The 27,113-nt window shown below is 37.7% G+C and overlaps 1 protein-coding gene across 1 annotated transcript in view; it reads right to left on the minus strand.

Moving 5' to 3' along the window:
- Positions 1–14,562: 14,562 nt before the first annotated feature.
- Positions 14,563–27,113, minus strand: part of nf2a (NF2, moesin-ezrin-radixin like (MERLIN) tumor suppressor a) — a 34,727-nt gene continuing 22,176 nt past the window's right edge. The window contains exons 13-16 of the mRNA XM_063489881.1: positions 26,183–26,288; positions 24,733–24,851; positions 19,530–19,689; positions 14,563–15,890 (exon numbers count right to left, since the gene is read on the minus strand). Coding sequence (XP_063345951.1) covers positions 15,840–15,890; positions 19,530–19,689; positions 24,733–24,851; positions 26,183–26,288 — 436 coding nt within the window. The 3' untranslated portion in view covers positions 14,563–15,839. The remainder of the gene's footprint in view (positions 15,891–19,529; positions 19,690–24,732; positions 24,852–26,182; positions 26,289–27,113) is intronic.

Consider the following 27,113-nt stretch of genomic DNA (forward strand, 5'->3'; position numbering starts at 1 on the left):
AGGAGGTAACTCTTTAGACAGATGTCATCCCTTTAAGTCACCTTGAACACAAAACAAATTACAAAAGAACAAGTTACATTTTTAAATCAGGGACAAGGCTGTAAATAAACATGTTGTTCTAACCGGACGCATACAGTACATCACCACACAAATCAAGAAGAGCACTTCTGCACTCATTCTGGCTCCTGTTAGCAGGCAGTGGAAAGATAAAGATGCCTCAAGGCCATATCTATCTCTCTGATATCTACACTTCAGGATCTTCTAATGGCATCATTATGCTTTCCGTGCATAACTTTAAGTGCAAAAATATCCTCAATATGTTTGCTTTTTAAGGATCTGAATGTTTTTGGCAGTCTGCACTACAGTGAGATGAAAGCTTCAAGACACGTTGTGAAACATATTATGCCAGCAGATGGTAACAGAAACAATTCCTGGGACTATTTTGCCAGCATAAAGAGTATACCAAAACTGACATGAATCTCAGAGACTACTTAGCTGTTCTGAAAAACCCTTATCAGCTAATTAGGTTTTAAAAATCATAGAAATCAACCATAAATGTCCACATTCACCCAAATATGTTGTACATCACAATGATGATATTTCACAGCAGTCGTCAAGTGAGTGATAGTGTTGCATGAAAACTACGACAACATAACTTCATTATGATTGTGATGAATTAATTAGCTTTACTCCTCAACATGAGCCAACAGCTGGAGTGTGAAATAGACACAAACACATCTTAATCCTTATTTAATTTAAGCAGCGTTTTCTTTCTTTCTTTCTTCCGAGTGCTGCGTTTCCACATCTTTCCCCCCAAAACACACACACGGTATCTATTGTTTTTGAAATTAGACACGTGGCATTTCACGTGCAATGATTGCTTGGTGTGAGGGGAAGAAAAAAAAGTGTAGAAGGACACAAAAGGACACTTTGGGCCTGGAGTGCTCTCTGGAAACGTCTTTGAAGTCAGATATCTTTGTTAGAGAGAAGTGAAAGCTGCAAAAAAAAAAAAGGTGGGACTTACAGAACTTATGTAAGTCTCCCAGATGGTACTGACTGCATTTGATCGATGACAGTGAGGCTATTCTGGAAAGAAATTTGTGATAGGAGTTTCATCACAAATATTGCTTTGTTGTCACACTAAAAAGAATATTTATTACAAGCACAAGATTGTGTGTATGTTTTAATATTTTTATATCTGGAAATCTCGTCACAAGGACATCTGCATATGTATTTTCACAAATCCACAAATACATGCAGATGCATACACAGTGTCAACCTGAGGATTTTTGATGCAAAGCCTAACTTAAAACAAAAAAAAGAGAGTGAAAGAAAATAAAAAGAACAGCTTCACACATTTTCTGTTAAAGCAATGTTCACCCAACCATAGAAGCCGGACAGCAGGAGCTCCTTGTAACACCCCTTCGGCTTTGTCTTTTTCACCCCGCATTCTCATTCATCTCACCTTGTTTATTTTTCCACTAGTTCTGAGGGTAATGGAAACAGGCAGGAGAGCCAATTGTAGACGATCCCAATGAAATTACCCCTGGAGAACAAGGCACGCATCAGTTCCCAAGCCGACTAGGTCTCGGCATTGATAGCCCCAAGATGAAACTGCTTCCCAATTAAACTCACTCATGTGTTAAAAAAAAACAAAAAAAAAACAAAACGTGAACTAATACCGTCCCTTTGTTGACAGACCCGCACGGGCCACAGGGAGGTAAATGGCAATTTCACCCAGTGCACTTTTTTCTTTCTCTTTTCTTGTCTAGTTTTACTCAGAGGCTTGCGGTGAATAATTGACTTTTGGCATCGGTTAACAAACAGTAAGCCTGACTGCGAGAAGCGAGTTTCACAGGACAGAAACAAAGATGCCCTGAACAAAATTTGTAATGTGTATTAATGATGTAATTAAAGCCGCAATGACTGACGAAAAAATTGCCTCTTTGTAAAAGCAGTTTTCACTGCATTAAATATGCGTAACTCTTCCTCTCCTAAAACGTATTCCAACTTTCTCACACACATTTTTCAACATGTCTCAAAGTGACTAAAAATGAAAACACATATTTCTTTTTGTTGGAATAATTTGATAGTGACACAGCTTCCAAACATAAGTTATTACAATCAGCTGTCATCTCAGACACAACCCTTGTGAGAAATTACTCAAATTAGTTTAACTTTGTTTATACAGCAGTGATGAATTCACAGAGTTCAACGAAATATGAAATAAATACTGTGTCATCTACAAATATTTGTGTAAGGAATTATTACATTGATTTTTTTTTCTTCTGAAGACATCGAAGAACTTGTTACTAAAATCTATGACTATAATGTAATAGAGAGGCCATCCAATACATAACAAAAACACATTTTTTAATCAACGTAAAGAAGCCTCTGGTAGTAGAAGTTTAAAATAACCTGTATAATAACAGACTGTCAGTACAGTTTTCTTTCTTTTAAATTAAATATACTGTAAACATAATTAACCTATTTACCATCTGCAGAAAATGTGTCACTCAGAAATCTGTCCATGTATATAGTCATGTCAAAAAGAAAATCTTCACAGAACTCTATGTAGTCCTGCTAAAAACTACATACACCCATAAGAATTAATGGGGTAGGCAGCATGTGTGACCATCTCTATTAAAGCAGACATTTTAGCAAGTTAACACAGTATTACAATCTTCTGAGGAATAGAGGTCCCAGCAAATTCATCCAAGTGTCTGACCAAGCAATGTTCAGAAAACTGCAAAACTCTACAAAACTCTACAGGTCGCAGTTAGCATGTTAACTGTTCACATCATGATGGCATATTAAAAAAAGACTGACTTGTCTGGAAGGGATGCCAAGCATCTCTAACAGCATGACTTAGGTTTGCAAAGTGGCATCTGAAACCATAAAACCTCTGGAACAATGTACTTGGACAGATGAGCGAAACGTGCATATGTCTGCCCATAACGCACAGATCCATGTTTGGCAAAAACTAAACACAGCATATCAGAAATCATACCTCATAACAACGGCCCAGCATGGAAGTGAAGGAGTTATGATTTTGGTGTTGTATTGCAGCCAATAATGAGCCAACCATGAACTTGTCTGTAGTCAGAGAGTCAAATATGAAGCCATGTGTCTGACAGCTAAAGCTGAAATTTGGTCAGCAATAAATCTACAACAGAATGGCTGAAAGAAAAAAATCAAGGCAATCAACCTGATTAAAATGCTTTGACAAGAACTTAAGAGAATTATGCATAAAAAAATTACAAAAATGGCAATAAACCTCAATGAATGTAAAGGAAAAACTACACAATAATGTGGGAGACTGATAAAGTCATACAGAAAATAATTGTTTCATCTTATTGCTGATAAAAGCTACTTTTAGTGTATTTAGTTCTCCAACAGGGTTCCCAGACACTCATGACAAACCAATAGGTAAGCAGAAACCTGAAAAGGTGCCCCTGGCATCAAATGGCTGGACTATTGAGAGCACCTGCTTCAGTGCTCAGTGGGCATGAAATTGAACAGAACAGTAGTGACACAGGGTATCATCATGCATCCGTTTATTCTGCCAGAGTGTTTTTTGCGTGCTTCCATGATTTTGCAACTGTGAACAATAGTCCCCTGTGACAATGTGCCAGGGCACTGGTGTTTTGTTTTTTGTTTCTGTTTGTAACCAAATTCATATGTGAAGGGAAAATGAAAGAATTGCTTCACAGCACTCATTATCTGTGAATTTTCTGCTTTTGACCAGCTTGTTGATGAATACAAATAATCCAGGACTTGGCAATAGAAGCTTCAGGAATTTAAAAATACAAAGTTCTGTGAGTTGTATTGTGAGTAATATTGGGTTGTACTGAGTGACCTACTGCCAGGTTCACAAAGCTCTAGGAGGTTTAATGCAATTAAAAGTTTCACTGTTTTGAGACATAATTCATTTCCCAACAATAGTCTTTCAACATTCTAATGCAAAAATTAGAGAAAATCTATAGTATAGTTAAAAAATATATGAGCTACTGGGTGATACAATTTCAGCAAATCCTTAACTTCATGCTTGGTTTTGCATTTCAAATATCAGTGGCTTATCCAATTTCTGTGGTCTTTTATGTCTATCCAGAATTAATAGCCCAGAGGACCCCTCTATAAATGAGCGACCTCCTTATTAATAAAACAACAGTGCTGCTCCAGTGCTCAGGAACTGAGATGGCACTCAAATCTCACTCTTAAGAAACCTTGGAAGACTGTAAATATGAGCCAAGGGGGGGTTAATCATTTTCCTAACATGCTTTCATCACCTTTATTAAAGCTGCATTTGGCTTTTTTCCCTTTTTTGGAACCTGCACTGGAATATTGCCACGCCAATAATTACAGTATTCCACTGAAATTATAACCCATTTTCTAAAACCCTAATCCCTCAAAGAAATTGTCCAAACCTAGCTCAGTAACTAGCCACTGTAGCAAAGCACAGCAGGTTTCTGGGGTTTTCTTTAATGAATGTGGGGAATTTTACACTTTCAGAACTTCTATTTTACCCAAACTGTAGAAATTTTAACCCGTACTCAAAAAAGCCTTTTTCTTTATTACACTAAAAGCAAAAATATAGTTTTGAATTGAATATATATAATGACAACCTTCTTGAATTGCCATATTCGTTTTTTTTTATTGGTCATGTTCTTTAATTTTATATAATTAATTACACTCCTTTGTAACAGTTATTTAAATTATGTTATGTTTTTTTTTTTTAAAGTGCATGGTTAATAGCTCACCACGTTCTGCAATACTTTCATACTAGTAGACCAAGCTGCCAGTACCTTAATGTACATTAATTAGCCAATTTATTAGGTCAGCCTAATGACCTTCTTGTTAACACAGATATCTCATCAGCCAGTAACATGACAGGAACTCAATGCATTTAGCCATGGAGATATGACAAAGATGGCCTGCTGACGTTCAAACTGACACTGAGCATCAGAATGGGTGGAAAGTGGGATTTAAGTGACTTTGAACATGGCATGGTTGCTGGTGCCAGACAAGCTGATCTGACTATTTCAGGGAATCCTGATCTACTGGGATTTTCGCAAACTACCACCTGTACTGTTTATAGAGAATGGTCTAAGAAACAGACAATATACAGTGAGCAGCAGTTCTCTGAATGAAAATGCTTTATTGACGTCAGAAACAAAAGGAGAATAGGCTGACTCCTTCAAGCTGACAGTAAGGCAACATTAACTCAAATTACCACTTGTTATAACCAAGATATACAGAAGAACATCTCTGAATGCAGAAATACACGTCATATCAGCTAAGAACAGGAAACTAAGGCTACACTTTGCATAGGTTCACAAAGAAGACTAGGAAAAATGTAATCTGTTCTGTTGAGTCTGTGTTTTTGTTGTAATATTCAGATGGTAGGGTCAGAATTTAGCGTAAGTAACATGAAAGCATAGCTCTATCACGCCTTGTACCAATGGTTCATTCCAGTGGTGGTGGTTTAATGGTGTGAGGGATATTTTCTTGGCATACTTTGGAATCAATACTACCAGTTGAGCATTGTTTTAATGCTACAGCCTATTTCTATATCTATTTATATATCATATCTATTGCTGCTGACCATAGGGGTCTCTTTATGACCAGATCATCTCAGACCCTTGAGTGTGACAGTGGGCTCTCATTGTGCTCAAGTGGTTTACACAACCAGTAGATCTCAGTCCAATAGAAAACCTTTGGGATGTGGTGGAACACGAGATTTGCATCATTGATGTGCAGCTGACAGATCTCCAACAACTGTGTGATGCTGTCATATCAATATGGAACAAAATCTCTGAGGAATATTTCCAGCACCTTGTTGAAGCGATACCATGAAGAATTACAGGCGTTCTGACAGCAGAAAGGTGTCCAACCCAGGACTGGCGAGGTGTATATTCTCTATAACACTTTTGCAGTTGAGACTGCAAAAGTGTTTACCGGTCAATTCTGGCTATGGTTTTATATAGAAACCACACAGACTGAGTAATGAGGTGTCTTTTATACTAATCCGGTGGCAGCAAATAGACATCTATGCTATTGGCTACGAGGGGACAGTCTAATTATAACACTGTAGACAGGCTCATGCTACTTCACAATGCATGTTTTTGTTGTGGCGAAGTGAGTCATATGACAATTTTTAGTGGCATTTTTTCTTTGAGGTCTTTGTCTAATTTGCTGTTTTGGTGGCCGCAGAGAATTGGGCAGCAATGGGGAGAAAAAGAACAGCAGAAAAGAAGAAAACTCACAGAAATATGGAGATGAGAAGTCTGAAGGAAGAGAAAGATTCCATGCACAAGTATAGATTTTAGACAGAAAGGGAAATGCATAAAGCAGAATTGAAATGTGACGTTTGACTGCCAGCCTAAAAACAAGGGCTCAGTAGGAGCACTTCCAGAGCTGACAGTGTTTTGAGTTATGTTTCTTTAGTTGTTAAGAAACAGAGAAATATGAACATCAAGAGAGAAGAACCCTGTGCCAAGTGTGTGAACGTCTTACACTCAACGAGGGATATTGGGATGTCTGCCGCAAGAGTGTTAGAAGGCTAGCAGCTTGGAGAGACAGAGTGAGGCACATGAATGAGCAATGCAACTGACATAACTCCAGTGCAACACAGCCTTCTGCGCTGCATTCTGCCCCAATCTCTGCTCGTTACATAACACTATATTACATCCAAATTCCCCAGAGTACAAATGAACCAAAATTGGCATACTTGGATTCAGTAACACTTTCTTATTTTTCCATTTTGATTTCATACCAAAATAGAAATCAGTCCTGAAAGGATTGGGCTGGCATTTTTATTTATTTATTTTATTTCAAAGACTCCATGGTAAAAGACAAAATGTTAGCTTGTTTCTCCTCTATGCTGCTTGTACCCCAAAGGCCACGAATTCCTTCTGAAACGTATCATTTAAACATGTCAAATAAAAATTAAATAAATACAGTATACTTTAGACTTTTATAATACACTCTCTTTGTAAGGCATTGTATATATAAATATAACAGGATTCCCATCCATGTTGTCAACCTATTATTAGATGGCCAACCGAACATAGCAGCCCTGGCTGTAGGTTTAATCAAATGCAGCTTTTTAATGTGTGACTTCTAAAGTAGAACTTGCCCTACATTCTAAGAAACATCCACTACAGCATGTCTGAATGCAAGATTTATATTGCTGTCCTTTAAAGACTGGTGGGAAAAATCAAGGTATAGCAACATAACAGCTGGTACAGTCACTTATGTAGAAACTCAATTCCAGAAATGTTAGGACTAAATGAACTAAATTATTGCAAATCTCATAAATCAATACTTTATTCAAAGCAAGACATAGAAAACAGAAACTGAGAAAATGTGGTATTTTATGAAAAATATGAGCTTATTTGGAATTTGATGGCAGCAACATGTCTAAAACAAGTTGGGACAGGGCCATGTCTAGCATCAACTCTTCTGTTAAAAAGAGTCCATAAAAATCTGGGAACTGGTTTATGTACTTTTGGGAGATAATAATTGCCCATTGTTCTTGTCTGGTGTAGGATTGTAGCTATTCAGCAATTCAGGGTCATCTTTATTTTATTTTTCATATCATCATGTGCCAAATGTTTTCAGCTAGTGAAAGATTTGGGCTGCAGGCAGGCCAGTTCAGCTCCCGGACTCCTTACCCTGACAAGTCAAGTTGCTATAATAGATTCAGTATGATGTTTATCATTTTCTTCTCCTGAAAAAGACAAAATGTAAATGAGCATATGTTGCTCTAAATCTGTACAGTATATATCTTTTAGCACTGATGGAGTCTTTCCAGATGTGCCAGCTTTCAATTCCATAGAAACTAACAAACCGACATACCATCAGAAGTGAAGACTTTTGAGGTAAATAGTAATAATAAGCCAGATGTTTGCTCCCCTCTTTGTCTGGAGGTTGTACTGTCTATGTTATCCAAATAAAAATTTATTGACTGCAGTACAGTTTTATACGCTTCAGTCTATTTTAAATGATCCTTGGTCCAGAGAAGGCAGCAGTGTTTTTATATCATGTTCAATATGGCTTCTTATTTGCATGATTTGGTTTAATGTGCATTCGTAGATGGCAAGGTGAACTGTCTTTCTGGTGTGTTCCCGAGCCCATGCAGTGATTTCAATCATGCCTGTTTTAATGCAGTTCCGCTTGAGGGCCCAAAATTAATAATCCTGTATTGATTTTAGGTCGTATCCCTCGCACACAGAGATTTCTCCAGATTCCCAGTCTTTTGATGGTTTTATGTACTGTGAGTGATGATATATTCAAAGTCTTCACAATTTTGCATTTAGGAAAAATATTCTGACACTGTTACACAATTAGCTGTTTACTATGAACGCTTTAAACTGAGGTATACGTCCACAATTTACAGTCTTTTAAGCATATTTAGGTTGTGTTGGAAAAAAAGGAAATTTGTCAAGTCCTCTATTTAGCTGCTGTGCAACCTTTTCAAATGCAGAGCACAACATTAGTTGCCTGTTAGCCAAACAACAAAACACAACAATAGAGCATCACTCCTGGTCAAATCTAGCACCAACAAAAGAGGCGACAATAAGGTGACCGTGAGTCTGCCTAACTGTAAAGGTGCCTCGCTGCAACTTAATCATGACACTTTCTTTGGCACAAAAAGTAGCTGCATGCACACGCGCGCGCGCGTGTGTGTGCATTGACCTTTTCATTTCAAATATCCTAAACTGCACTTTCATTTGTAGAGTGAGTACAATGGATACCTGCAAACAAATGCATCTGAAAATCTACCATTTCAGACTCCTAAAATCCACTTGCTTTTACTCCAAGAATTTTGATTTAGGTGTTTATTATTATAATTTTGAACAATTCTTAACAGATTTTCATTTGTGACTATCTGCTTATACTTTATGTGAATAGCCATGCTTCCAGTAATGAACTAATATTATTTTACTAGTTGTTAGCTAATTTTATGAAATACCACAAGATTTTTAACATTTTTAAAAACAAGGGGGGAAAAAGTTACCAGAAAGAAATTGAATTAAAAATGTTGTTCCTGTAGGAAAGCTCCTAAAATAGCTTACGTCTGAGGGTCAGACTGTTACTGATGAGATACAAGGTGAGGTTGGCACGCTTTGAAAAATCAAGTACACAGTGAAGCCAAAAAAAGGCCTTAAGCAGGAAAACAAAAATCTGTTCTCCCAGAGCACAACTAATGCATGCTCTACAACACCACAGCAATCAGGTAGAAGTGGGTCAGACAAACAGGTCAAGATAGATGAACAAGTGAAATGTGGTTTCTCTTTTACAACCTAATTAATACCTCCAATACTTGTCTGGACGCCCACCCCACCTCTTTTGGCTAGTTTGTGGGTTTAAAATCAGAGTGACAAACCAAACAAGCCACTAGTGGCTAATCTGAGCAGTAGACGAAAGGCGAAAGAAGAAACAAACTGTGATATGTACTGAACAGCTTCTTGGGGTATGTACACAAATGATTAGTTTTTGGAACTGGTGAAAGAAATAATACAATTTGTGTTCTATTTAGCCTTTAATATTTACAAATTCTTTATTTCTTATAAATAATATGCATCCATAGTTGGTCGGCCCTCCCTGAGTCTGGTTCTGCTGGAGGTTTCTTCCAGTTAAAAGGGAGTTCTTCCTTCCCACTGTCATCACAGGGGCGTCATCTGATTGTTGGGGTTTTCTCTGTATTATTGTAAGGTCTTGGCCTTACAATATAAAATGCCTTGAGACTGGTGTTGTTGTGATTTAGCACTAAAAGAAAAATAAATTGACTTGACTTGTTATAGACTCATTAATAGTCTTGCTGCTTAGATATTCTTTACAGACAGACACTCTTTTAATCTATGCTCGAGTGCAGAGGGAAGTGTTAAGCATGGACTGAATATGATGTCCACTGACACTCACAGAAGCACTGGTTCTGGACAAGCGGACATGGAAAGCAGATTTATTTAAAAAAACAAAAAGATAACTGATAAAGCAAGAAAAGAGAGTGGACACCTCTCAGTTTGATTTACCTATATCATGATGAGAGAGACAAGGAAATATTCATAGTATAGATTAGAATGGGCAGAGACAACTAAAACAGAGTTTATCATTATCTATCAGTCAGAAGGAAATTTATTCGTAGCTTTTCACCAAGTAGTCTAGAAATGTAAAAACAGGTAGACAGCAGCACTTCATGAGTCTAACAAGTTGATATTTTTAAAAGGGAGAATTTATTTATTTATTTCTTCAGCCTAAAATACCAAACTCATTTCCATTCCTGCTAACTGCAGGAAACATAATGAACCCAATCATGGCGATTTTCCACAGGTATTTCACTGACATCTGCATCCTGGAATGAAAGAAGATACTAATTTGGCTGGAAGGACCGAGAAGAATTTTTTGATTCTATGGGTGTGTGTGAGTAAGTGTGTGTTTGTCAGAGTGTGGGTGCATGGCTGTGAGAAATACACAAACTCCAGCAAGTGATGAAGCAAGGCGAAGCTTCCAAGTCTTTTATATCCTATACAACCCTCACTGCTACCACACAGAGCGCCCAGGGACTGGAAAAATTTAATCACGCTAAACATATGTGTAAGGCGAGGTGATGCACTATCAACTGAATACATGCATGAGGAAAATCAGAAAAGAATAATGTCAAGAAGATTCATACTCAACATCTAGTAAATAAGACACGTTCCCACAGGACCAGTCAGGCTGCTGCACATCACCCCCACATGCTGAGGCACACTGAGGAAGCATTTCATACAGAAAAACTCAATGGAACGTCCTCAATTTGGCAAAAGATGCTGAAAAATAAATGTTTTACTCAAATATGTCAATATATACTGCAGATGTACAGTATATGTGTGGATATTTAAATGATGTTTCAAAGTGTAGTTATTCCGTTCATAAATCACAACTCTAATGCACTGACATGACTTCTAAAACCCACTTAGAAAAAAAGCCTTATTCAGATTCCTGTGTAGGCAAAGTTTACACCCACATCAGAGCGAGATTATTTCATGAACATTTTTTTTTTAAATCTCTACACTATTCACAAAATATTTATTTGTTTTCATTGTAATATAAAGAGTATTTTCTTAACTGTGATGGAGTCACTTACAATTCGTTTATTGACACACCAGAGCCGAAACCAGTACTATCAGGCATTTTCATATGCTTGGAGCACACAAGCATAACTTGGCACCGAATTCAGTCATCCAAGCTAAATAACAGAAATCCCCATATGATATTTTTAGACCTACAAAACCCTTCCTTTGGCTTATTACCACACAACCAACTGGAAGGGTTTTAATTTGCAGAGCTTGAACATTAAAATATAGTCATGGAACAGTCAATTTCACATCTACCTTATATTAAGACAGTTTAGACAAACAGCCAAAGGGGCCCTTTTGCATGGGTCTTGCATGGTCTGCTTGTGTGCACTCTCTCCAGGAACTTTAGCTTCCTCCCAAAGACATGCATGGGTTAGATTAACTGGCAATTCTAAATTAGCCATAAGTTTAAATGTGAGCAAGATTGGTTGTTTATTTCTTTGTATTAGCTCTGCGACAGACTGGGCACCAACACCAAGAATGCTTGTTGCCTCTGTCTTAACATCATAACATTTCTCAGTTTAAACACCTTCTGTCCTGTTTTCGGTCACTTCTGTGGTGAGAATATGCAGCTAAAAGTACTCGATTAGGTCTGGATCATCTACACAATTAAAATTGGCAGAAACCGGCTCTGATGCCAACTTATGAAGTTGATAAATGAGTGTTTTTATGGCGAGGACTGCCTGAATATAAAATGTATAGGAGACACATGAAGGTCAGGCAAATGAAGCGACCTTAGAAGATATTGACACCTGGTTCATTATGAGACTGAAAACCAAAGGGCATGTAGTAGAGTATCCTGCACACTGTCTATATTTCGACTCTATAAGTGTAGGTAGGGCTTATTTAAATCCATGAATGGATTAACAGGTTGTTAGGAGTAAGGTAGGCAGGGATACTCAACAGATATGGAGGGATACTAAACATTGTGGTAAACCAAGTGAGAAGTTAAGAACTAGGGTTCACACAAAGGGAAGTATTTATGGAGTAAACTCCCCAAGAGATAAACTGGCTAGTAATGGAGGAAATACATCAATGGGACAAAGAAGCAAGCTGGGTTGGACCTCCTGAGGCAAAACGGTCATTGGATAAAATGTGAATGTGGAGTGAAAATACAACTTGCGGTGGGATTTATAATATGGAGACACTGTTTAATTCATGTCTTTAGCATAGTGAAACTCCTTAAAAACCCACCCTAACCACCAAATCACTTAGATAGATGAGATATTTTTCTGTCATTTCTGTTTAGTTATATAAGTTGTCTAAGCATACCAAGACAGCTAACATAAAAGCTCAAGTAAAAAAAACGCTCAGGGAGAAATAGATTTGTCACCTGATTTAAATATACTGCTGGATTTGCCCATAACAATATAAAGGGAAAAGACTAAAGGATTTCATAGCTGGCATATTTTAGGACAGGTATGGGTGGGAAGAGATTAGCAAATGGGAGTAGATTTGAGGAAGCAGTTGATAAGCCCACAGGATGTAGCAAGCCCCACCATAGCTGGTGCAGATAAAACACACAATGGATGGTTTAGTTTGTGGAGCTCAAAATGTCACGGGAGGACACGGCAGATGAGACGTGAAAGAAAATGCTTCAGGTTGGGATAAGTTGGTCACTGAAAGTTTGCTAAAATGTTGATGGTAGTAATAACCTAACAATTCCTGAAACTGTTAAATATGAGGATTAATAATATATTAATATGAGATTTTTATAAGTATCTTTGGCAATAACATAAACTGGAACTAAAACTGAGGAATCCATAAACACATTTTCTGGACAATGAGCCTCTCCCAAAAAAGAAAATACAAATCGTTGTTGTTCTCTTGCTTGTTTCCATGATAAAGAGCCACTGATCAGCAGGATTATTTCACACATCAATATTCTAGAGGTGTTTTCTGCTTTTGTGCACTTCCTATTTTAGTACGGATCCTATGCACAGTTTTATAAATGAGACCATATTCTCTATTTTTCTGATGCCTATGCATTTGAATTAGGAAGCTACATAACAACAGTACCTATTTGGTTTTTTACCTAAGCTACATGCAACATCATTTAGTAAAATAAAATAAAGGCATTTTCGATTACTTAATTTGTACATGCTTGAAAAAAGGGTTGAGCTATATGTATTAAACATCTTAAGTGTTCTTGTGAGTTTTCTGCTAAATCATTTGTGTTTGGTACATAAAAATAATCAGGGCATCTACCCGCAAAGAAGTAATTTAACGGTTCAATTCAAAATTGAATTAGGCACTGGCAGTTAACGTTTATTACATGACTATATCCTTACATTTACATAGTAAATTGTAAAAGTATAATACAGATATTTTAATGGTTATAGTAGCAGCCAGTAAAACTGCTACTGCATCATACATTTGATCCATGAATTGGTTCCCTAAATGCAGGCTATCCCTGGATTATGTGAGAAGGGTTTTCCCTTTCTATTGTTTGTGCTTGTGCTAAATTCAAGCACTTGGCACATTCAGTGCAGTGCTCATCAGCTTCCCCAGCCCTGTGGTAAACTGCAAACCTTTTCCAATATGCTGCAAGTTGTGTATTTGTGTACTCACATCGCTGTGTGCAGGTGTGACGTTAACTGTGATCCTCTGAGAATGGATAAATGACAAAAGATGTGATTCTCCCCATCCCCTCCCCTTTTCACTCTCCCTCAGAGACATGTTGAGGGGGAGGCGGCAATGAAGAAGAATCTGTGTATCTGTCAGTTTTTCTGATAGCCCTGCACACTCTCCACCCTTGTCCCTCTGCAGGGGCTAAGCTCCTGAAGACATTGCTTAAAGTGTCACAACACTTACAAACCAAGGGTAGCCATACTTCAGTTGCAGACCAGAGGAGGCATGGTTATGGAGAAGCCCCTTGAACTCAGTGCCAGTCTTTCTGTCAGAGAGTAGTCAGACTGAGAGACACAAAGCCACAAGCAGAAACATACATTTAAGGGTTAATGCGGTGACACACAACACACGGAGGCATGAAAATGACTGCAGGGGCCATGCATCACACGGCGCTCTCCCACACATCCATAGGCATACAACTACACATACGCAAGCACCTTGTCACTCAAGGAAGCAGAGTATGTGATCTGACACAGGATGGAGGGCGCTTACATAACACTTGATTTTTTAAAGGTGTAATTGGATGTCTTTTTGGGTTAAGTGAAAATCATCTGGGTGCACCAGCCATATCAAAGCTGACATTCATCAAAGTCTGCCATAATAAGAAAAAGTTGTTTGATGTGAAAAGAAACTCAAAACACACACAAAAATCATACCTGATATACTTTTATTTCATATGCAAAACATACAAATCTTTTATGTTTTTATGAAAATGTATAGATACGTAAAATAGATACCACAGTTTCATTAAATACTGCTTATTATCCTTGCTAAATGCAGTCAGAATATATATATATATATATATATATATATATATATATATATATTTGTCACATTATAATTCTCCAGAATAAATTGCTTTCAGTGGGAAAGAACACATTAATTCAAAAAGACACATTAATTCAAAATAGATGCTAATTTATGTTTTTAAAAAAGTGGTTGTGGTCACAAAAAAGTAAAAAAAATAAACCCAAAAAACAGAAAATAAAATAAAAAGCTGAGATGGATCTCAGATGTGACAAAAGCTCACATCTAAGGCAATACACTTCCTTGATCCAGTTTAAATTCCAAGAACCACCTAGTAAAAATGACCATTTCCTCATTTTCAAGACTATAACACAGTGCACCCGGCGCATTATGTAAGGACACAATAACTATATGCTCAAGGCAGCTAGAGATATGTAGCGTGACATCTCTATGTAGACAATACATATATGTAGGTATTGAGGCCTCATGATTAACACATGGTCATGCTTTCTGAGACAAACACTGCTCACACAACACAGCTAAGGCAAATTCCTGGTCATAAAGATACATTTTAGTGTTGAGAAAAAGAAACCACAGATCATAAAATAAAAATGGCTCCCTAAATGACCAGTATTTAATGGTCAAACATTCAATTTCAAAGGCAGAATCCATCGGGATTATCAGTAAAGTTGACTATAACAAATGGTCAGTGTTGAAGCAGCGGGAAGTTTAAGATCAGTTGTTGTTTACAACACTAAATATTAAACATTTGCTTCAAAGTGGGATTGATATATAATCATCACCTCTCTTGCTCAGATCTGTTTACGTTAATTTCTTCTTGAATTGTGAAACAGCTCTGCAATCGGACAATACAGAGCTGGGCAAGATATAATAACCAATTTAAGCACCACAAATATAACCGCATCAGACTCACATCAGAGTGGAAAAGGAACAGTACACTTTCACTCCCTTTTTTACTGTCAATGCTTATTCTCTGAGAATAACAAATCCCACACACAAGTTCACTTCAAAACATTCCTGGAGCTTGTGCTGTATGAAACACACTCTCACTGTAAACAAGCACTCATTTTAAGAATGAATTTAAGATTTAGTGCAGGAACAGGCATGCATTCTTATTTGTGCATACGCAAGGCACCAAGATTTGGTGCAGATTAAGGTAGTGGGCATTTTTTTTGTTTAGTTTTTTTGTCCACAGTGTTTTTTAGGAGGAAGAAAACCATAAAGCCTTGCAGGGTGATCTGTCTTTTCAACTGACCAGGAGTGCATATAGAAGAGGTTCTTGGCAGTTGTTCATCCTCATCTCTGCAGCTCTGTTGTTTAAAGTTCCTCAAAGAAGGCAACCCTGGACTTGGTGCTCTGTAGTGTAAGCTGTGTAAGAATCAATAACAAAGGTGTGGTGAGGTTTTATATGAGGGGTAAAAATAAACACAAGAGGAGGAGTATTCTGGCAGGCAATCAAAATAAGTAAAAAGACAGAAATCTTTATTGGAGATTATGATCATGAAAGTCATCATCTGGCCTTTCCCTTAGCCTTTTTGCCTGATCTAATCCTTCCGTCTATTCCCAATACACACAGTGTGTGCAAGACCCTGACTTTCAACCAAGACACCATAAAAAGAGTGCAGTGTGCAGATGGTCAGCATGCTTATACATACTGACACAATAAGAAATGTGATTTGACAAAAAATTGGTTAGCAGGTAGCTGTAATTCTGAATGTACACACATGCATGTGTAATCCAATTATTTCTCTGATGAAGCACTTTTAATTAGACACTAGAAAAGCCAAACACATAATCTGACTTGTTTCCCTTGACTAATCAAAAGACTAAATGATCACAAGAAGAGGATAATTGGAGATTCTTTGGCGTGTTTACTGCAAATATACCCCGAAGGTTATTCTGATTGTAATGAATCTCTGATGGTGTAAAGGCATGCAATGTTGTTGATACACCTTACATAGATTATAATATCCAGAAACTGAAAGAAAATCTGCCTCTATTAAGGTTTACAACTCAATCAGGGTACAACACAACTTTGCAGGTTTTCCAGCTCTCTGGTACAGACAATCAAACAGATGAGGAGAGAAGTGGAAGATCAATGCCAGTCAGAGAAAAAACTGTTAATTGTCTTTCTCTCCAGGTTTAAATGAGCTGGTGATGGATTAATTCGGGTCACTGGCTGTGCTTTAACCCTTCAGGCGAAGCTAACCGTTGACTTATCTAATACTGCATAAGAGCGCACCAAGGCAAATTGGCTGGGCAAACTAGTTTCTCTTTTTAACATCTGTAGGGCAAAGGGAATTAAACCGACTGCCAAAGTCAATATTACACGGGGGATGAAGGAGGACAGTTCAGGAAATCCAGTTTTTTTCTGGGGAATGTGCTGATTGAGGGACTTAAGCAAATCCAAACAGATAATGTGTGGGAAGGGGATGGATTTGCAGTGTTATGTTTACTGATCACCTTCTAGTGTCCCTGCTGACAGAAAGCCTGAGCTATATTTGTGAGTGTTAAAGTCTGACCGCATACTTATCTGTATCTAACTCTCGAGCATTCTTCTCCACACTGGCCACAGTCTCCACTTTAGAAAGAGCAAAAACTCTTCACTCGATGTTCCAGGTATTAGTGCTACAAAAGACACGGCAGCAAGATATTTCCAGAAAAGAAATGCTTTTGTGTGATGTTTAGTACAATAGCTAACCTCCTTTGTCTGCCACTTCATACGGTCTGAATGGACTGCCACATATAGCATAAAAAAAAGCACTGCCTCTCTTAAACTTCACACAGAATCTCTAAAGCTCTTGTATTGAGACTTATTTACAGAGAATGAGCTCTCTGTAAGCCCTGGTGCTAACAAAACAGAACCTGTGGCCTGGATGAAGTGCAAAGGCACTGTGCCGTGTCAAAGGAACGTTCATTAATCATCCAAAGGGGGAGAGTGAGTCTGGGAGGAGAAAACTTTGCCCGGGGTTGCAGCTGGTCCTGATGCTTTGGGCTCAGTGATCTGTGCTTCGTTCCACATTCCCTCTGCTCTTCTTTTCCCACCGTCTCCTCCTCACCCCAACCACCCCCTGGTCACTAACTTCACAGTGCATTCTTGGAACTTATCCGTGACTCAGCCTCCTTCAAACTCCTCTTCCTTTGAACATTTTTAATGCGCCCCCCGCCTTCCCTAAACTTCTCACCTCTTTTAGCAAAGCTGACTTAGCTTCCTCACTCTTGATTTCTTTTCCCTTCTCCCTGCAATGCCACGAGGCCTGGCCCCTTCCCTCACTAACAAGATAAATGCCAACGCCTCTGGTTCAATTAAAGCAACACTTTTAACTCAGCTCCTTTTCCACTTGCATGCCAGAGGTGCCCCCATCAATCCAAATGACTAATCACCAAGCAAAAATCAATTAGTGCTCCCCCTAACAAGCGTATTTTACACTCACAGACAAAACGAAGGAGGGTGGGCTCTTTTGTTACACAATGTGCTGTGAACAACCCAAATTTTTATTTGATACTTTTATTTAAATTAGAGAGATACTGGAGTGGTAGGATAAAGGAGAACAAGTCTAATCTGCCAGTTCATCAGAGGACAGCGGAAATATAATCTTTTTATAACAATGCTGCTGACTTTGACCAATCAATTATGAAATATCCCACAGGCCAAGAGCCTGTCACATCTACTGTTTTTATATCATTACTAAACCACAGACTGGGTGAGATGAAATCGCTAATACTAATGGAGTTGCTATAAGATGAATGCAAACACACAGATTTTCACAAAGACTGTACATAAAAGATGGACACAAGTAGGCTACTGTGACGTCACCTGTTGTTCCAACGTGAAGCCTTGAGCTGACCTCTTTATCTGGTGCAATTTTTGTCTTTGAAACCAGATGTGTCACAGCAACAGGTATATATGACTTGGAAATACATCGCACTGCGTGCTCATGGCTGCCTGTCAATCACATACATAACCCCTGTAGCTGACCCTGCTTTAACCTTCTTTTTGACTCAAATGAGCACCGTAATTTACAAAATGGCTCAATAAGACTTGAGTGACTGAGACCATAAATTCATGAATACTTGTTTTTGCACATATAGTCGTTGCCCTGCTACTAGAAACAACGGCTTTATTTTTTTAGACCTGGTTGCTAAGTCCATCTTTTATATGCAATTGTTGTCGCTACAATAGGAGGGGGCCATCCAGGAAGAAATTTGAAACTGAAAAATTAACCTGTGGCTAAGTGAAGACTATTGCTATTAACTGATGCTGTGTCAATAAACACCCTGCATTTTGCATAATGTGATGGTACTATATGAGAGATTACTTTAAATTTGGAATATGACATACGATCAGTATTGAGAGTTTATTTAAACTTCATAATACTGTAAATGTGGCTCATGTAAGCTCATTGGATAGCAGTTGAATGGCTTAAATAACTGTAAATGTAGTGATGTGTTTCTCACTTCATTAGATGTTTTAGTGCTCATTTATATTCATTAACCATGAGAAAAATATCTGATGCATTTGCTTCACTTCCAGAACCACTTTATGCTTCAAGATTTGCTGTTTTTAATTAAAATAATGATAACATGTACCTGGCTTCAGTAGCAGTTTGCCTCCCCCTAAAACTAAAGTCAGATTAGCTTGAAATAGTAGTAGCTGCTGAGACAGCTTTACTCACACTTTATTATCTCTTCTTCTCTGCAACTGCACTGCTAGTGCCCATGCACCCACTGACATCTTGAAATTTTATTTTCAAAATTCAGAAAGATGTTTTTTTGTCAGATGTGTGGGTGTTTACTGATGTAGTGTAATATCTGATTATTCTTTTTTCCAATATATAACCTTGAGGTAAACAGCAGAGGTAATCAGATTTCTGTTTTGGATCTGAAGGCCTATTGAAAACTATTTCTGTGTGAACACAAATATGGACAGACAAGCCAAGGTTACTGGGAAACATCTTATTTTTTAAGGACTGTGTATGTTTATGTGGCAGCTGAGCTGGGAGTTACCTTTTTAAAGTTGCTGTGCTTGCTGGTCCCCTGTTCTGTGTTCTGATTGTGAATGATGTCTAGAGGAGTCTCCCTCTCTTTCAGCTTCAGACTTTCAATCTCGGTCTTCAGCTCATTCAGCTGTTCCTGCAGGTGCTTGCTCTTCTCCATGTACTCAACCCTATGCATGAACAAATTGCCAGTTGAGAAACAGCCATTATTTCCATGCTCATTAAGAATAAACACAGTGACAATAAGGTTAAATTAAGTCCAGAATTACACCATATGATTTCATATCAAATAGGCCAAAGGATACATTAAAAATTTGGCTTTAAAAGTGGTATAACACTATAATATGACATCGTACAAAAAGACAGAATATGTGGATTCAAGTTTTGATATAAATTCTGTTTAACTAAAGATAAAGACAGAATGTCCTTTTCCATTTGAAAATGTACTGCCAGCAGTCTGTAGGAAGTAGCTAAAGCCTGCCACAGTGACATCTCGCTGTAATTAGCATATCCATGACATCACTGTGTCAGCTGTCCTTCTGTCCTTGCATATAATACCCAAGAAGGCTGTTTTCATCACATAATTTTCAGTTTCTGGTATCAGACAATAGAATGAGCATGAAACAGTGACTGATATGAAGTAAGTTAAAACTATACTGTTGAGACACTTCCAAGCCATTTCCAAGTTGATGTTTTGATAAAATCCTTATTTTCCCACTGTGATGTAATCTGACAACATCGCTACGTAGATAAGCTAAAGGCAATAGCTAACCTTTGATTTCAGCTATATTCGCATTAAAAAATTATTATATCTTCAAAGATCTAGTATGTTTGCATGTGCAGCTCATTCTGCTGCCAAGAGATGAGCTGAATGTGCTGCTGGGAGAAAAAAGTGTGTAACTTTTTGGGCATTAAAAAATGCTAACGGCACTTTGAAAAAAATCACTAAAGGAAGCTTATGTGCAAGTTCAATAATGAAGATCTGTATTCCCACATTTGCCTGGATTCTTGGGTGTCTGTGCTGCTAGTCTATCCTGTCCATGACTTCCTCTTTCCCACACTTTCAAACTGAATTTTGTCATCATCGCTCATTTCCATCACCAATTTTCATTCTTCTTTCTTCCTGTCAGCCAATCAGCCTGTGTTCTGTGCTTTAAACCTCACTGCTCCTCTGTCATTCTAACTCTCCGACTCTCTTTCCTGCAACCCACGTCCTTCCCATCTCAGCTTCCACCTGCTTCATCTCTGCCACCATAAACATGTAGACTCCGGGGGGTCCTGTCCTACTTCCTACCATTGCCACACTCTGCTCTGCTATGTAGCTTCATTGGAGTCTAATAGTCAAATAGAAACTCAAACTCTGTTCTTCAATAAATCATGTTCAGTCATTTTAAATGATCTCTTCTTATTGTAATAAAGTTGGCAACAATGTGGAGAAATTTTAATCAAGTGGAGCTGGGTATGCGTGTGAATGCAGAGGGGGAAAATGAGCTGGAAAAATGTAATAAATAATTTTTATCACTTGCTACTTTAGCACACTATAGTAATGGTGAAACTGCTGAAAACACACACATCAGGCACAACAAACCAATGTTCCCTCTAAGCTGCGCGCGTGCGCAATTGCGCACTGCTGGCACGGTCTCTGCGCAGAAGAAATCTGCGTTGCGCAGAAAAAAAGTGCTAACCTGAATTGAAATTAAAGTAAATACGTTAACAATTCTGTTTTGCAGTGTTAGTCAGTAAGTGACTGGCTGCTCCCGTATGGGTTTAGAATGATGCCACCTTATCCCATAGTCCAGCCAATCACGCGATTCACATTCACGTATATGCGCAGCTAATCAACGTGGTTGACAGGCTATGACAGTGTCCTTATGTGCCGACACCGGTGTTTTAGCTAGCAAAGCGACGTGGCTGATGTGGAGTGAAGCCACGTTAATGAAACGTGTACAACCATTGGAGATGTGAGCAGAACAGATGGAACAAATAACGGAAAAAGTTTGGACTTTATACCAGTGTTTAAATTGTGTTGATAGGCCACGTAAAACCAGAGTTATGATAAAAAATATATGCAGTGTTTGTTTTTCTTCCTGAATACTATCGTTGTTTATATTTACTGCGGGAAGAAACGGTAAAAACGGCGTTTTATAAGGAAAACGCTCGAAAGCACTCTCCACCTGTGAGCAAAACCAAAACCAACCCCCAGCCTTTCCTATTGGTCGAAAAAAGTACCATGTCGACCAATCAAAAAATGGCATTTAGTTGTTAAGAAACGGGAGGAAGTTTTAGGAGTGACGGCGGTTTTGAGATGTGAGAGATTTGCGACGTTTAGCGCAAATCTTGTGTAGTTAGTGTGCAGTGTAGTCAGTAGTTTTGTTGTGTGTGTCAGAACAATGAGGCGACTGCTGAATGTTACAGGTGTTACAGGAGTGATACATCTCCTGTTGTCAGGCCTGCAGGTATCAGACTGTTGTTCTCCTTTATCTCACAGTGGACAGAAATTATTTTTTTGGAGTGTCACAAATAATTTGTGTGGCATCAAATTTGATGCAGAACAGCTGATTGTTCTGTAAATATTTTGAAATGTTTGTTTAAAAAAACGTCTTGGTAGCATTTTTAGGTTAAACAGCTGCAAAAAACTTTGTTGTTTGCAAAACTCAGTAACTTTTTTGAAGAAGTAACTATATAATTAATTGCCCAACATTGGTCATTATATACTGTATTTTGCAGACAGAGTTACAGGACTCTCTCCCAGACCACAGACTCATACTCATAATACAAGTCAGAGCTTTATAAAAAAAAATAAATAAAAGTTGTGTTTTCAAAATTGGAGTTCAAGTTATTTTTACTTCCAATAGTGTTAACATACTACACAGGTCATGAACAAGATTTTTTTTTTATTTTCATTGTAAGTGGGCTAAAGCAGTTAATTAAAAGTAGTCTAAGATAAATGTAAATGCTGTAATTTGATTATTTTAATAAACCATGTAACTTGGATGGATTCGATGCTGGCGTGACCACAGTGCACACGTCTGCTGTTGCTCACAGTGGTACAAGGGACCGCTCAGGGAGATTGTGTGTTCACTCAGACACATGAAAAATTAGAGGGAACATTGAACCAGACTTACTAGCAGTGTGTACCATTGTTAAAATGCTACTGTCTGTACTTACTAAAGAAGTGTAGTGTCAGTTTTGTGATTGAGATGTGTGGAAAGGAGAATTTTTGTGCATATGTATTTACATGAGTTTACTTTTCAGAATGCAACATTTGGGGAGCAACTTATTTAAATGAATAATGCATTACATGAATAAGATTTGCAACACATTGTTTCCTAGAAATTGTACATTTCTGTATTTCTGTTCCAATCAATAACACTGGTATTTTAATGAAACAGAGCAGAACTGAACTGAACTTAACATGTAGTGTCAGAGGGAGGGAGGAGAACCCCCGATACAAAAAGTATACATGCATGCGTGTTTACAGGTAGATACGTTACCTTCTTCAGTGTTTTAGCTTTTAGACACATTTCTACACAGACATTGGTACACACAAAAAAATCTCTGCATGGGTTTTGAAATGTAGTTCACACACATCCTGACTTCATGTATGTTCTTATTTTTTTTCTCTTGTTCCTTCATTTTCTTTCTTTCTTTTGTTTTTTACTTCTATCAGGGCAATTTAATACCATATTGAAATGTCTATCAAAATGCAGATATTAATGGGAACTGAGTTAGTGTGTAAGATTAAATTACTACGTACCCGGAGATTCACTATTCCTGCAGAAAAAATAAGAGCAGCACATGCATTTCTGCACGAGGCACATTAAAAGTACCTCCATTAATAAATCGATGACCTGTCATTTGACTGTAACTAATTTTTTGTGCTCTACACATCGTACAGGTCAGCTATTACACATAGGTTTCAGGTTTATACAGTGGACAAGTTCATAATAATGCAGTTCTCTTCTGGATAAATCAGCTGCCTCTCACTGACCTGAATTGCTATTTTAGAGAGAAACACATACATAAAAACCTGAATTTACACTGTAATATTTTTTTTAGTACATTACTCTCACCCTCTCGCTCCCTCATCGGATCTGCTCATTTTTGACCCACTAATTTGAGCTGCTCTTGGCAGGATGCTGGTCATTATTGAAATGAACCGATGCCCTTGTTTATAAATTACCGCACTGTTAGTAGATCACCCGCAGCACTCTCAGCTCCCATCGGCACATTTCTGCGATTGCAGCATCACGCTAATTTGGTAAAACTGGTGCTTAGGCTGAATCTCCCCCAGAAGCAAAACGCATTGACAAATACTTAATGTGTATATTGTTAGATGGGGAAAGGGCTGTGACCAAAGGAGAGAGATGTCATAATGATGACGGTCTGAAAAAAGGCAAGGGTTACTTTTAAACTTACAGGAAAACAGGAAAACTATGAGAGTTGATTTTGTCAATATCATGAACAAGATCAAATCACGATCCTTCTTTCTTTTAGGTAGCTCTAGTTTTCTAATTGTATTCTCTTTGTTGTTCAAATATTTCACTTTTACATGTATACAAGTGTTTTGTTTTTTTAATTATTATTTTGTTGCTGTATTACTTTCCTACATTGATGGGTTTTTTTAGCTACCAGAAATACTAAAATGAAAAACAACAAAAATCAATCAGCTATTTTACATCATGTGTCTCTCAACTCCACTGCAGTTTTCTGGTTTTGTGAAAAAATTACCAGCTAGCTGCTGCCCTGCAGTCCAACTCCTTGAATAAAAAAAAACCAAAAAAAAAAAAAACCTAATTACCTAATTAGATGACAACTAAGACCCAGGTAATTTACCCAACTGTACAGTCAGGGTCACACTTGTCAAAATGTACCTTTTCCTGTCTGCAAACAGTGACCTACAAGAACTACTGAAATAAAATGGCCAAATGCGGGCAGCGGAACAACTGCAGTTAATGCTGAGGGTCAAATATTCACGAGAGCCCTGAATTAAAATGTGCATATTTAAAATGATGGCGCTCCTGGACCAATTTAAATCTTTCTCAAGCATATTCTGAGGTTATTCAAAAGCACTTAAAATATGTATTTCTTTTCAACTGATTAATTCCTTCCAATGACAACTGCAAATAGGTGGAACCACACAACCAGAAAGTGAGAAGGTGCAGTTTAAAGTCAAAATAATAAGTAGGATCAGCACAGAACTGGCTACTTACTTCTCCTTCTCGATCTCCATGGATAGACGTTTCATGTCAGTATCTTTAAAGTCAAAACTGAGGTTCTCTCTACTGAAGCTGACATCTTGAGGCATGCTGTCAGGTGCCAGTCCTGGGGACTACGATTGAAAAAAAAACAATGAGGTAGAGGTTTATGAAGTGACAGTAATCTTAAATTACAAATAGGGGGGAAAAAAGGCATTACTTACAGACATAAAAATGGTAGAAAGAGAAACAAAAGAGAGCAAGACAGAATAAAAATATGTGGTTTTTGCAGAGTGTATGAGCAACGATGTGTGAAAATATGACACAAGGACACAATGGTAACAGACAAAGTGAAGAAGGGCGCATGAGCTGATAAAAAAGTGCTTTTAGGGTTTGATTAAATTTTTTTAAATGCATATGTCACAACCTAATACACCAAAATGTAAATATTGTAATGTGTAAGTGCACCAGTATGTCTTTATATATTTCTTTAGGATCCTCATTCATATTATATCAATCACCAGTATCTCAATGTGTGTGCGTGTTTGTGTGTATGCACAGGCTAATGAATGTGGAATGTGTGGGTTTTTAACATGTTGAAAGCCCTTGTGTAGGCTGCCTGATGTGGTGCCTGGTCTTATGCAAGTATCTCCTGTTCTGTTTGGCTTTGTATGAAAACAATTGCATGTGTCAGTGTGTGAACATGTGTGTTTTAAGGAGTCCAGATAAAACTGGTAACCCTATATGCTCATGTCATATTTAAGACCCGCAACACACAATTTTCCTGATGGGGATACATTATCATTCTGTGAAACTACACTGCATGTGCACCTGCACCACCATTTGTTGATGGTTTTCCACAGAAGATATTTTCTGTCTGTGTCACTTGTTATTTTGCTATTTTTTATGGATAATCTTTTTGGAAATTATACATAAAGTATATCCAAGAACTAATGAGGAAACATAATCTTTAGAAATATAAATAACAAAAAAGTATATTACATTTAGAGTGATCTTTATAAACACAGAGATGCAATGAATGGTCTATTAGTTATTTTTCAAGCAGACATTCCTTTAAACTCTCAATAATGTACAATTATGCTGCTTTGTTTGGTTTTGCATGCATGTAGGAAAAGTGTGTTGGGGTTTGTGACATCATTTTGTGCTTTAGGATGTTATGAAGGGCATATCTTTTATGTTTTCTGATCCTCTGTACACAGATCAAAAGGTAAAATGGTATAACTGAGTCGGTAATATGAGAAAATATATGGTCATTTTACTTGATTATTGGCTTACTGATGTATTTCTGAAAACAGATTGTGAATAGTTTCAGCTTCCCTGTTTGATCGTGAACACTCATATCTGACCTTTTCAGATACTATGTACTGCATGAATTACGTTATCTACCTATGCGTTTGGAGAATATGTGAAGATCAAGCCTGTGTGTGTGCCTTGGGTCAGTTACCATATAGACAGCCTTGCTGGTAATCTCCAGCAGCTTGTTTTTTGCTCTGCGCTCAGAATCCCTGGCTTCCAGCAGGTCCTGTTTCAGCTGCTCAGCCTCCTTGGCCCTGAGGTATAAACAGACAGAGAGATTGATACTTTATTCTTTCGTTCACCTCCCAGTCCTTCCAAGGAAACAGAATTATCTAAACCAAATCCAAAAATTATCTTACATAATTGGTACATTGGTACTCAGTGAACCTGGAATGTCACTTTGTTATTACGTAGATGACTGATGTATGACCCCAGAAGACAATCATTCCCGACTCCATTATTTCACCATCGAGTATCCGCACAAAGATATAAAAGTGTTACATGCGAGAGATTACATTTCTTTTGATTGTGTTCCTGAACATTCAGCAGTTGTGGGGGAGCTACGTGCCTCGAGGGTTTGAGTGGACAGAGTCATTTACATGTTGAGTACCACAGGTTTAAATTTTCTCTGTTGCAGAAAAGTGCTCATCCAAAAATTCCAGTTACTGAGAAGTGGTTAATGGTATCCATTTGAAATGATTGCCTAATAAACTGTGAAGTAGAGGCTGTAAAGTGATATTCTTAGTATGTATATTGTTTTTGTATGGAAATGAATTGATTGGCATCTATTAAGTTTTACAAAACCACTCACTCAAGTCCCACTCTCTTTATATCCATCTGACTGCTACCGAAATAAGAAAAGTCAAGAGCGCACGGTGTACTTGACTGATTTTATCTACTTCAGGAAGTTTAAAAAAGAAAATGTCAAAATTGCTTTGCAAGGAACAGATAAACCCAGATCAAAAAATACACTTTTAGTATTGTAGAACTTACAAGTACTACAGTGTTATAAAAGAGACTCTTTGACAGGGACTACCACCATCACTTGGTATTGCTACTATCCGTTAACTAGCACAAAT

Source organism: Pelmatolapia mariae, linkage group LG12, assembly GCF_036321145.2.
Source record: "Pelmatolapia mariae isolate MD_Pm_ZW linkage group LG12, Pm_UMD_F_2, whole genome shotgun sequence".
Lineage (NCBI taxonomy): Eukaryota > Metazoa > Chordata > Actinopteri > Cichliformes > Cichlidae > Pelmatolapia > Pelmatolapia mariae.